The sequence below is a fragment of the Vombatus ursinus genome, unplaced genomic scaffold (genome assembly GCF_900497805.2).
Source record: "Vombatus ursinus unplaced genomic scaffold, bare-nosed wombat genome assembly UNPS02014813.1, whole genome shotgun sequence".
Taxonomy (NCBI): Eukaryota; Metazoa; Chordata; class Mammalia; order Diprotodontia; family Vombatidae; genus Vombatus; species Vombatus ursinus.
The window spans coordinates 21,621,120-21,634,784 of record NW_020954591.1 but is presented as its reverse complement, the minus strand read 5'-3'; the positions used below and the strand labels follow the sequence as shown (position 1 = coordinate 21,634,784).

Here is a 13,665-nt window from a genome sequence, read left to right as displayed (position 1 = left end):
CCCCCTCCAACCAGGGAGCAGAGCACAACTTTAACATTAAATTAAAAGTCAATAAATGGCTGGAAAAAATGAACAAGGAAAGAAAGAATCTAACCATAAAAGGTTACTGTGGGTAACAGGGAGGATCAAAATACAAACTCAGAAGAAGAAAATTAATTCAAAACAGCTACATGCAAAGCAGCAAAGAAAAAAATGTGAATTGGTCAGAGGTTTTAAAAAAAAAAAAGAATTTGGGAAGAGCTTTAAAAAGGATTTTAAAAATCACATGAGAGATAGAGGGAAAATTGGGATGAGAGGGATATAAGAAAATCATGAAAAAAGAATCAACAGCTTGGTAAAGGAGACACAAAAATATACTGAAGAAAATAGCACTTATTAGTAATTCCAGTTCTGTATAAACTATTTGGGAAAATAGGCAAAAGGAGTCCCACCAAATTTCTTACATGACATAAATATGGTGCTGATCCCTAAACCAGGAAGAGCAAAAGCAGAAAGAAAACTATAGACATATTTCCGTAATGAATATTAATGTAAAACTTTAAAATAAAAAACTGACCAGGAGATTTGCAAAGATCATACATTATAACCAGGTGGGATTTATACCAGGAATGCAGAGATGGTTCAGTATTAGGAAAACTATCAGCAAAATTGACTATATCAGAAACAAAAACAACAAAAATCGTATGATTACTTCAATTGATGCAGAAAAAAAAAGCTTTTGACAAAATATAACACTCATTCCTATTAACAATCTTGAAAAGCTTAGGAATAAATGGAGTTTTCGTTAAAATGATAAGTAGTACATATCAGACCATCAGCAAGCATTATCTATAACAGGGATGGGCTAGAAATCTTTCTAGTAAGATTAGGGGTGAATCTAGGATACCCATTATCACCACTATTACTCTTAGAAATGCTAACTATAGTAATAAGACAAGAAAAAGAAATTGAAGGAATTAGAATAGGTGATGAGGAAACAAAACAATCACTCTTTGCAGATGATATGATGTTATACTTACAGAGTCCTAGAGAATCAATTAAAAAACTCATTGAAATAATTAACAGCTTCAACGGAGTTGTAGGATATAAAATAAACCCACATGAATCATCAGCATGTCTATATATTTCCACCAGAGTCCAGCAGCAAGAGATTCCAGCAAGAGAAATTCCATTTAAAATACCCACAGACAATATAAAATACTTGGGAGTCTATCTGCCAAGCTAAACCTAGGAGCTCGATGAAGATAATTACAAAACACTTTTCACACCAATAAAGTCATATCCAAACAATTGGAAAAATACTAATTGCTCATGGGTAAGCTGAGCCAATATAACAAAAATGACAATTCTACCAAAATTAATTTACTTATTCAGTGCCTTACCAATCAAATCACCAAAAAAAATAAAAAGTATAGATTTATATGATGATCAGGATGCTTTTAGAAAAGCCTGGAAAGACTTACATGAACTGATGCTGAGTGAAGTGAACAGAACCAGGAGAATTGCACACAGTAACAACATTGTACCATGATTAACTATGAATAACTTAATCTCAGCAATACAATAATCAGCAATAATATGATGAAAAATGCTATCTACCTCCAGAGAAAGAACTGATAAGAGTCTGAATGCAGATTAAAGTACTCTCTTCTAACTATCTTTGTCATGGATAGGGGGAGAGTCTAGATTTTATTTTGCAACATGGCTAATATGGAAATGTTTTGCATTATTCTATGTGAAGAATCTATGTCAAATTGCTTGCCTTCTCAAAGACAGGGGTGGCAAGGGAGGGAGAGAATATGGAACTCAAGATTTTAAAAAAAGAATGTTAAAAAGTTTTACTTACATATGATTGAAAAAAAAAATAAAATGAAAATTAAAAGAAATAAGTTTGCATAACTTTCAAGTACATGCAATCATTTCTTAGAAAAGAATTTCAAAAATGTCTGCTATAGTGATTAGATTGTATGATATTTGTAGAGGGCAAGAGTTAACATTTGTATATACTTGGCTATTTGCTGGAGTCCTTAAAAATGTTAAAAGGCCCTGAAAAGTTTCCTCTAAACTTTAAATATTCCTTTATAACTTTATTGAGGCTATTTATTAGCAGACCCTTTTTTAAACATACATAAATTAAACTTCTGAATAGTTCAAATTGGGATTGATTTTAGTGTTCCTACTTAGGCATTTAGAACCTCTGGGTCACTCCTCCCTCAAATTCTGAATTATTACTTGGATTAATAATGATAGATAAAACCTACTAAGGTGGTAACACAATAGAAATTTGAACATCTTCCCATTAAGAGTTTGTGTCACTAATAAGTAATATTTGACTAGTCTATGAAATATGGAAAATTAATCTGCTTTTAAGTATCATATTTTGATCAATCACTTTAAAAATGTAAACTTTTAATGAATTCTAATGCAGAAAAACTTGTCCAGATTAACACTGGTGACTGTGTCTTCTCCTCTTTCTCTCTGTTCAGACTCTCAAGAGTGGCAGAAGAAACCATAAGGGACTACTTTGAAGCCCGGCTCGCCCTCCTAGAGCCCGTGTTTCCAATAGCGTGTCACCGCCTTTGTGAGGGTCCAGACTTTTCAACCGATTTCAATTACAAACCACCACAGAACATACCAGAAGGTGTCCCTTTATGGTTTTCTTTTGTATGAACTGTATATTGCAGTAAAAATATTATCTGAATGGGATCTTTCTAAATGATTCAGTCATTTAATATTAGAGTTCAATCCCAAAGGTGTTTCTTGGAGTATATACTTTATGAGAAATGGAAGAAAGCAGATTAGTGATGCAGTTGTCTAGACCAAGTATAACCAAAAGAGGACCATGCTGGAGGTGGAATAATTTTGAGGTTATTGAGAGTTTGATTCTGAAGTTATCTCAAAGGGGAAAATGATAAAAGGCATGGAAAAAATCTGAGACCTTACTACAAAAAAAAAAAAGCACCTGATATGACATTGATAACTATTAACCCATATGCTACATTCACTATAAAATTATCATGACAGTAAATTTTACATGCATTGAGGACATTCTTGAAACTCATAAGATGTGGGAACAGGCAAACTTCTTCTGTAAAGGATACAGCGACCATGTTTTTAACAGTCATACTGTTGACTGAAAGGTCTAAAGAGCACAAGATTCCATTGCACTTGTTTTTTGGCTATAGAAAGTATTTGATCTTGTATGGCAAAATACCACTCTGCTCCAACAGGTGTCATAATGTCATAATAATACAGATTTCCTTGAAAGATACAGGAACAGAAATTACTATTTGGCATAAGGCTTAAAATGAAAAGGTATTAATGCTTGCCATAGATGTGTACCACCACTATGGAATGTCCATTGTAGAGTCCAAACTAAAGAGCTCTTCCACAGAGATGATGTATGTGGTCTTCTAGATATTTCTTTTTGTAGATGCCATTATTTTGATATCTTCAGTCCAGAGCATTGCAAAGCCACCTAAACGAGAACCATAATTACTCTTAAAGTGTTTTCCCATTAGGAATAACCAAGTGGTTAAAGAATGCTTCATTAGACTATAATATGCAGTTGGGTGGGTCATTCATGGAGCTCATCTCTTGGTATCTATGTTTTGGACAGATACTACAGACAGTTGATTAGAGTTGAACTCTAAGTAGAGTTGAACAAGAGAAGAGCAAGTTGGATTGCCTTTGGGACATTGCATATTTCTTTGACTGATCCTAGAAATGAAGGGCCCTCTTTTTTTTTTTTTTAAACATTGTTAATCTTCTGGTGGTGTTGTGTATCTATGAGTCATGGAACACTGTAGTTTATGAAGAATTGAAGTTGAGGATCATCCAAAGGGCAATGGAGAGTATGGTGCATGGTGAGTGTGAGGATACTATAGTACATTGCAAATCCAATTATGCAGTAGAAGTTATATAAAAAATGTCATCAGGGAAATATATGACCAGAAAAAAAAAGGTAGGCTATATTCATAGTAAGAGTGAGAGATGAGGCAGCTAGCTGGCGTAGTGGATAGAGCACCAGCCCTGGAGTCAGGAGGACCTGAATTCAAATCTTGCCTCAGACACTCACTAGCTGTGTGACCCTGGGCAAGTCACCTAACCCTAATTGCCTTAAAAAAAAAAAAAAGAAAGAGGGAGAGATAATTGATGGTTATCACTTAGTGCATGCTTTTGATTTCAGTGCCATCCAGAGAATGTGAGGAAGTCTCCTAGTACATAGGTTGAACAAACCAGATTTATTGGAGAGCAGAGATAAGAATTGTATAGTATTGTAAAGCCGGATCGGATTGAGATTTACTTCATTGGAAGCAGTACCTACGTGGATAATAAAGTTTTATTGGAGAATTTCTCCTTTCTCCTGTATGTCCTTTAAGACCAAGTTTAATACATAATTAAAGCTAGGTAGTTAAGTGGGTAGAGTACTGGCCCTGGAGTCAGGAAGATCTGAGTTCAAATCCAGTCTTGGATACTTACTAGCTGTGTGACCCTGGGCAAGTCCCTTAACCTCATCTTGGGGATGATAATTATAGCACCTACCTTCCAGGGTTGTTGTGAGGGTTAAATGATATAATATTTATCAAGTACTTTGCAAATCTTAGCATATAAATGCTGGATGTTATTTCTAATTGGATATTGAAATGATTAAAATTTTTCATTACGTAACTTGAAGGAGTAAAAATGAATAGGATATAAACATGGAGGATTTGAGTAATCACAGTATTTGGTTAAACATTTAATTATTATTAATTTTTCTTTACTTTTGTTTGTTTGACTTTCTGGAGATTAGAGGTGTTACTTGAGATAAGGGAGGAGTGATGAAAACAATGGCAGCCATCATGTTGGTGCCCAATAAGTGTTGTTTAAAGAATACAAAGTGAAAATTAATGACAAATTACTATAAAAGATGCCTGGTGATGAATTTTCCTGAAAATTCACTGGCCTTTCATTGAAGGCTATATTGTTAACTGGAAAAATAAACAAGAAAGGGAAAAAACAGAGTTGAGTAATTGACCTACCTTTGATGATAGCTCCAGCCTCCTTTTAATAATTGTTTCATGAGTAATCATGAACTCACCCCCCCCAAAAATTTTTTTTTCTCCTGTTAGCCAGTTTTATGGAAATTAGCCTCTCTCTACTTAGTAACTGTGTAGGCCTCAGCCAGTAGATATAATCTTTTACCAAGACTGTACAGCAGACTGGATTGTCTTCAGAAAATTTTACAGTCCATTTAACAACCCCAAACTTCTCCCTGAAATGAAGGTCTCTATTTTTAACACTACTATCTTTTTGAAAATGTCATATGACTGTTATATATGCCAGGGTCTCTAAAGAACTGAAGTTAAGAATTACCCAGAAAGACAGTAGAGGGAGACATGGTAGATGTGAGTAGGCTATAATCTGTTACAAATGAGAAATTATACAGATAAATCTTGTGCAAGGTATTATAAGGAAAATGTATGACAGAAAACAAGATGGCTGGTTATATAGGGAGACTAAAGAATATTTGATAGCTTATGGTCTCCAATTCCAGCTTTGTAGAACTTGTCAGTGGTTGTGTTGTCTTGGCACAGCTTTTAAGGACCCAAAGCCTAACTCTTTGTCTCAGTGATCCTACTGTTAGAAGTAAGCCCCAAGGACACGAAAGACAAAGAAAAGTCCCATATACAACAGAACATTCATAGCAGCTTTTTTTTTCTTGTTGAAAAGCATTGGAAACAAAGTAGATTACTGTTGATTAACAATGTAAGCAAATTGTGGGACATGAATATAATGGAGTATTACTAAACTGTAAGAGATGATGAATATGAAGAATTTTAAAAAGCATAGGAAGATTTAGATGAACTGACACAGTACAGTAAGCAGAATCAAGATAATATTCATGGTTTTAAGCTACTAAAGTTTAAAACTACAGTAAGATTTTTGGAACACCCTGTATACGATGGATACAATGTAAATGGAAAGAACTAAAAGCTGAACTGAATGCTTTGTAATGTGTCAATTATGTGTTGTCTCTCCATTAGGATATGAGCTTTTTAACAACTAACTTCGTTATTTGTATCCTTAGCATTTAGCATAATGTTTTGCACATAGTAAATGCTTAATAGATACTTTTAAATTCATCCATATATAATTTTAATGATCAATTTATCCCCAAAGAAGAGATGATAAAATGCACCTTCTCTTCTTCATAGATGTGGAATAGTGTATACGTACATATGTGTGTGTATGTATATATATATGAATATACATATACAGAGATATATATACATATATACACACCCACACTCTCATACATAAGTACATACACACAGATACAGAGAGAGCGAGAGTCAGATTTGGTTGAAGTGTTGGTTAGTTTTGCTGAACTATTTTATTTTCTTCCCTTTTATTTATTACATGGGAGAGGTAGACTTCTAGATATGGAGACGAGGGGTCAAAAGATACTTTGGAATGGAGGTGATAAGTGTGTGTGTTTACATACACACACACATATGTATACACACACACACAGAGGATATCAGTGAAATTAAATAACAAGGAAAATAAAGGGAAAAAGTAGTATTACCTCCATACTACGATGGAGATGTTAGGTACAGCTTTTAATTAATTAACAATAAAATGTTGAGTTAATTTCCAGAATAGAAATTGCATTTTAAATCCATTTCATTAATTCAATTAACCTGTTAATTCAACAGGTTTTAAAAATTAAATTGTGTACTTTTGGTTGTTTATTCTTAAATCAGCATTTTCAACTTTTTAAAAATAAATTATATTTATTATTCTTTTAAAACTCAGAATCACTTTTTTCCCTACATTTGCCCAGTTGATAGTTTCTATTTAAATGCTTTAACAGAGAAGATAGAAAGAATGCTGTTGGCATTAGGAAATGGAAGTTCTAGTTTCTCTTACTTAAGTAGGTTTATGACTGGTAAATCACTTCCTTTCTCTTGGTCTATTTCTTTGTTTGAAACCAGTATATGACACCTTGCCTATTTAAAGTCATAAACATAATGGGATGGAGAATGGCTGTAGGATCCCTCCCCAGTGCTTGGTGTGATTCTGTGACTTAGATTTTTAAGCATTGTTTGGGCTGCATATGAGTAAAGGTTAATGTCAATGATAGCAATTTTCAAATACTGTCAAGTTTGTTGTACAGAATAATTAGTGCAAAAATGCTGACTATTGCCCAGTGCGACAAAATAGCTTTGAAATGAAAGCACATCTCATTGGGAGGCCAGTGGTTCTATATGCACAGACTGAAAGAAAATGTTTTTTTCAAGTAAAGGGTAAAAATGGTATCAAGTAATGAATCTACCAAATTTGTTAAGTCCCAAAGTCATTTTTAGGCAATACGCGGTAGCCTGGCATTGGTTAATTAAGTACCTAAGTAGTGCTGCTATTAGAGTCAGACCTGATTTCAACTCATGACTCATTTAGTGTTGCTGTGACTGGGCCAGTCACTTGACCTCTCAGCCTCAAGTTACTCTTCTATTAAATGAAAGACTTGGCCTTGGTGCTCTGAGGTTACTTCTAGCTCAGTGTGTGTGATCCTTTGACTTCCCTTGTACAGACAGGGAGGTAAAGGCCCTTTTCAGACTTCACAATGGGTACGCAGTGCGGCAACTTTTTCCGGTTTGCCCTGCCGTGAAGGAAGAAGTGTGATGTATGGTGGGGTCTGCGAAGGGATAAAGATGTGGCATATTTCTTTTGTCTTCCTCAAGTATTGTAAATTTCACTGCAAAAAAGTCAGTGGTTGAAAACTTGATTAGATATTTTGAGGACTGTTGTGCTCTTTTCAGCATTAGTTTTAGGGCAGAGAATTTTATTTAGTAGACTATGAGCCAGGGAGAGGATTAGAGTGAATTGTTTGTAGTAGCATTTTATGGTAGCTTAAATTTAAAGCATTTAAACTTTTGATGCCACTACTATTTGCTCATGATTTTGCCTATTCTTAGTTAATGTATTCTTAAGGATTTCCTTTCTCATTCCAGATAGCAACTGTTTAAAATCATTTACTTTCTCCTTAAATCCCTTACTGAGGCCCCTCCCTACTTACAGCAGAAAGTCTCTTGCTTCGCTGAGCTTAGGGCTCAGTGGGAGTTTGCTCAGTTCCCCTCCTTCATTCCTCAAAACTTGTGAGCATTGTCATCCATTTCTTCCTCCTGTCTCAGGAAAAGGTATCTCTAATCCAGCTACTATGTACCCTTTATTGCATCCCCATCCACTTTCTCTAGGACCTGATTCCAGTAATCATTTCCCCCTCTCCCATGTGTCTTATTTTATTTTAAATTTTTCTTTATTTTCAAAAAAATTATTTTGTTTTAATCAGCCAAGATCCACATTCTCATTCTTCCCCTATCATGCCCACTCCCCACCCCGAATCCCCTATCCCCTGCCCCACACCCAGTTGGAGTTCAAGAAAAAGATGAGGACTGAATATGTAGATTTGATAGGAATATGCATTAGAGATAACTGAACCCTTGGAAGCACATTAGGTTTAGTGAGAGCATAGAGACTGAAGACAGCTTGGAGGTACACCTATGCTTAGTGGTAGAACATAGTAGAATGAGAAGAACCAGTAAGATGGGGAGGAGATAGTATTCCTGGAGAAGAGAGGTGGTCAGTAGTGTCAAAAGCTGAAGAAAAATCAAGGATGAGGGCTTTTTTTTTTAATTAGAAAAGGTTATTGGTCATCTTGGAATAAAAGGTCTCAGATATGTTTGTGTCCACTTTCCAGAATTGGAAGCCAGATTGCAAAAGGTTGGGAAAATGAGTGGGAGGTAAAGAAGTGAAGGCAACAAATGTGACATCTTTTTCTAGGAATTTGGCTGTAAAAGGGAGTAGTATGATAGTATAATAGCTTCAGGGGTGCTGGGGGTCAGAGTGAAGGGTTCTTAAAGCCACATTTATAGGTAACAGGGAAGAAGTCAGTGAATAAGAAGAGACTGAAGTGAAAGAGAATAGGTGATTTGACAGGGCAAGGTGACAGAGAGGATGGAAGGGGTAGTGTGGAGGAGTTGGTGCTGACAAAGAAAAGGGCCAGCTCACAGATTGGAATGAAAGAAAAAATTGGATTTGATATTGAGGTTTATTAAATAATGAAGAGGGAACTCAGGGTGAGTTAACTTATTTTCTCAGTGTAGTAGAAGGTGAAGTCCTCTTCTGGGGGACATTTAGAATGTTTCCAAATTTCATTCCGTTTTGATATGTCCTCTCTTTATGTGTTCTCCATTGAGATGAATTGACTGGCTCTCTGTTCCACAACTCTGTATTCTATCTTTCCTTTGTGTCTCCTCTCCTCATACTCCAGCTCTTGACATCATCTGTAGTTTTCTTCAGAGATCAACTCAAATGCTCTCTCCCATACAAGGCTTTTGCTAAACAGTTTAAGTTTTACAAAAAATTGTCCTGTGAAATTGGTCATATACATATTGTTATTCTCATTTTATAAATAAGGAGGTTCATCCTTAAAGAAGTTAACTAACTTACCCATGGTCACATCACTGGGAACTATGGGATTTGAAAGCACACAATCTGATTTCAGTAACCAGCTTTACTTGATACTCAGACTCTGCACAGGCATGTACAATGGATGTCTCCAAGTAGGAGACATTAACATTAAAATAATATTAAAACTGCTGTCCTTCTTAAATATTTTCTTTTTGTTTTATTTTTGACTCTTCCTTTTCCCTCACCATTCATTATTTCTAGCCAATCATCTCCCAAGTTCTGTGGATTCTGCTTTCATACTACCTGACATCCACTGCCATTATGATTTCATTTCCCATTATCACCACTCTAACAATTAAAGTCCTTCTTACCATGTTCTGGAACTATTACAATTTAATTTCTTTTGTTCCACCTCCTGCCAGCTATGAGGGGGAGAAAAAGCCCTTGTAACAAGTTTTTATGGTCCAGCAAAGCAAATTCTTACATTAGCCATATCCACAAGTATATGTTTGCCTCAAGTCTGTCAGAATGTGGGTTTGTCATTGCATTGATCAGACTTCTTAATTCTTCTTAAGTTTGTCTTTACAGTGTGTTGTTAATTGTATAGTCTCCTGGTTCTGCACACTTTATTCTGCATCAATCCTTACAAATCTTCCCAGGTTTTTCTATAAGCATTCCTTTTGTCATCCCTTGTCTTATAGCTCAATAGTATTGTTACATAATGTGTTTATCTGTTCTCCAATTAACAGGCACCCCATTTACAAAAGGAGTTTCTATAAATATTTGTGCGTGTGTGTGTGTGTGTGTGTGTGTGTGTGTGTGTGTACATGTCCGTGTCCTGTTCCTCTTTTTTAAAATCTCTTTAGGGCATTATCTAAACTTCATTTCTGCCAGATTATTTCTCAATAGTTTTTGTTAAATAGTGAGATCTTACCCCTAGTAACTTAGGGCCTTTGGGTTTCTCGAACACTAGTCTCTGCTAGATTTGTTTTCTTTTGTAAATTGTGTATTTAATGTATTCCAATGATTGATGTGTCTAGTTTAAATTAGTACCAAATTATTTTGATGGTTGTACTTTGGGATGTAGTATTACTTAAGGCCACCTTCCTTTTCACTTTTTTTCATTGTTTTCCTTTAGATTCTTGATTTATGTTTTTCTTAACGAATTTAAACTATAATTTCTAAGAAGATTATGGTGCTTTAGGAGAATTTGCTAATTATTTCATTCTGTGAGTTTGTGTGTGAAAAGATTTCATTGTTCTCTTTGTTCTTATTTAGGCTCTGGAATTCTCCTGTTTATATTCCATGCAAACTTTTTTGGTAAGGAAGTCATTGCTCGACTTTGCGGACCATGTAGTGTACAAGCTGTAGTTTTGAATGACAAATTTCAACTTCCTGTATTTCTGGTAAGATTTGTGTATGTGTAACTGAATTAAATTACATTCTTTGGTCTTTCTAATATCATTTGTAAGAGTTAATAGGATTCATGGTATTTAATACTGAAGGACACATTTTTTCCATTTTACAAGTCAATCAGATTCCTTAGTTAACAGAAGTATGTATATAGTAAATCCTTGGTTAACCAGTATTCAAGGAATGTGTAACTAACCATCATTTAATCAGAAAAATTGAATTAAATACAAAATCCTAATTGTTGTAGCTTTTATTAAAAAAAATTATTTAAACATGTTAGTTCAAAATTCAACCTTAGCAAATACTGTGATGAAAATAATTGGGTAATTCTTTGATAACGATTTAGCACTACAGAGTAATCATGCTGGACATTAGTTCTTATTCTACTATATAGAGATGTAGAAGGCCTAGAAAACTGAGTAAAAGTATGCTAAACCCAAAGCCCCTTTGCCCCTCTCCTCAGTAAATCTCTGATAAGAAGTTACTTTATTGGGGGCAGCTAGGTGCCGCAGTGGATGGAGCACCGGCCCTGGAGTCAGGAGGACCTGAGTTCAAATCTGGCCTCAGACATAACACTTGCTAGCCGTGTGACTCTGAGCAAGTCACCTAACCCCAATTGCCTCACTCCCTCAAAAAAAAGTTACTTTCTAATCATTTGGTTTATTCTCATAAATAACCTGGGAACCAAAATCCCCAAATGACATTCATTTTATGGTTCTGGTAATGTGACGTTTTGCCATACTCTTGAAATATTCTGGCAAAGGAGTTCAGTTATGACTTTCTAGCACCATGAAAACATGGTGCATGTGCATTGCTTATGACTTTTCAAATAATGCTCCAAGATAGTTCTGCTTCATAACTTTCTAAAGTGTCTTCATTGAGATAAACTTGAATATTTCTCTTTGATCCCCTTGGGTCTGAATCATAATGGAATATTGCTGTCCTCTGAGTCATTATAAGCTGCATTAATAGATTTTTAATGATTTGTTTTACAGTCTTGGCATACATGGAGTTGTTTTCATATGTGTTCTGATTAATTTTCTTTTGTTACCTTCTAGGATAGCCATTTTGTTTATTCCTTCAGTCCTGTTGCAGGCCTCAATAAACTTTTTATACGCCTGACAGAAGCACCTTCTGCCAAGGTAAAAGATCTTTTCCTAGCCAAATCAAAATCTCATTTTAAGTGTTTGAACATGATTCCCAACCTATTTTGAAATCCTGTCAGTTCCACTTTCCATTTCCATTTCTATTCCTGTTACCAAAAAGGGCTAACAAGATAAGTTTGCAAAATTAGCAAAATTTCTTATTTGTGTAATGAGATATTGAAAACCTACTAATAGAGGCACTCCAGGTGTATCAGTCATAATCAGTTTCTGGAAAATTAACATTAAATGAAACACTTTTGGGGTAGATGCAGTGTTATGATTTGTTGTTCAAGTGATTGTTGAATTACATTACAAGCAGAGTTTTGTAACATAATGTTCAGTTATACTTGCAGTCTGATGTAGTTATGTACAGTATGCTTGTTTATTTTTCTCCATGATGTGTTTTTCTCTTTGAGAGGGAGCAAATAGTTATTTATACTAAAAAATGACAATTTTGTCTTTCCTTTCATAGGTAAAATTGCTTATAGGTGCATACAGAGTGCAATTGCAGTGACCAAAAAAAGGCAGCTATAAGGATCATGACGAAGTTATTTTTGAACCTGACACTGGTTACTTCAGTCTGATAAAGCAGTTTGGAATACTTACTTCTGGCACATCAACACTTTCAAAACAATATTCTACTACCTTTCTTTTAAAAGTTTTTTTTCTGCAACAGCTTGCTGATTATTACCTGTCATCTGGTATGTTCACTATGGGGGGTGAGGGGTGGAGTGGGGAATGACACGGTTATCTGATATTTTGTACAATATAGATGTAAGTATTTGTGCCAGTACCTTAAATATTGATTTCCTTTGTTATATCCAGACTGCATATTTTAGCTTTTCCACAATGTGGAGTGGTGCATATAAGAATTATTTAAATTAGATGAAAGATTTTTTTTAATCCTGAAATTTTCTACTAGTCTTAATGTTTCTATGTTTAAAAATGAAGTGTAAACCTGTCACATGCATAAACTTAGGGAAGTGTGTCACATTTGAAAGTTACTGCTTCTCTTTTGATGGCTAGACTCTAAGTCACTGAAGATCTAAATACAAATTGGACCTGTTATCTTAGGTGTTTCTCTAGGCAGAGTGGTAGGCATGTTTAAAAACAGGTCATATTCTAAATTTATTTAGAAAGCATGGAAAAAATTAGCTGGGCTTAGCTGATTCAGGTTACTCTGTTATAACATCATAAGCATAAAGGATATAGTGAAGATTAATTCCATAAATTTAAAGTTATGCTTTATTCATAGTAATGTATTGAAAGATATTTAGATGATACATTGGGATGCTTATAGACAAACCAAGAATAGTATTGACCAGATTTGGGGTATTATGAACCTTTTAAAGGGATATAATTTAGCTCTGTGTTTCAAACACTTAGGTAACTTGTTACCTATCTTTGTTCAAATACTTTAATCAGAAAATTTTTTAAATTCAATTGGAAACATTTTAAAATCCCAACTGTGCCTTGCTGTTCTGGTTGTTCCATGGAATTTAGATACCACAATGTGCCTCTATGCTTAGCAGAACTATAGTGAACAAATACTGCTTAATGCTCACTGTTAAAATGGTGTGATTATATTATAAAATACCCTTTTAAGAGCTGATGTTTTGCAACTACTAATAAATCTATTTCATTTTAA

The 13,665-nt window shown here is 34.7% G+C and overlaps 1 protein-coding gene across 1 annotated transcript in view; it reads left to right on the top strand.

Annotated features, from left to right (window-relative positions):
• MPHOSPH8 (M-phase phosphoprotein 8) overlaps positions 1-13,665 on the top strand; it is a 56,369-nt gene extending 42,704 nt beyond the window's left edge. Inside the window, exons 11-14 of the mRNA XM_027835220.1 lie at positions 2,487-2,641; positions 10,738-10,865; positions 11,931-12,014; positions 12,490-13,665. Coding sequence (XP_027691021.1) covers positions 2,487-2,641; positions 10,738-10,865; positions 11,931-12,014; positions 12,490-12,531 — 409 coding nt within the window. The 3' untranslated portion in view covers positions 12,532-13,665. The remainder of the gene's footprint in view (positions 1-2,486; positions 2,642-10,737; positions 10,866-11,930; positions 12,015-12,489) is intronic.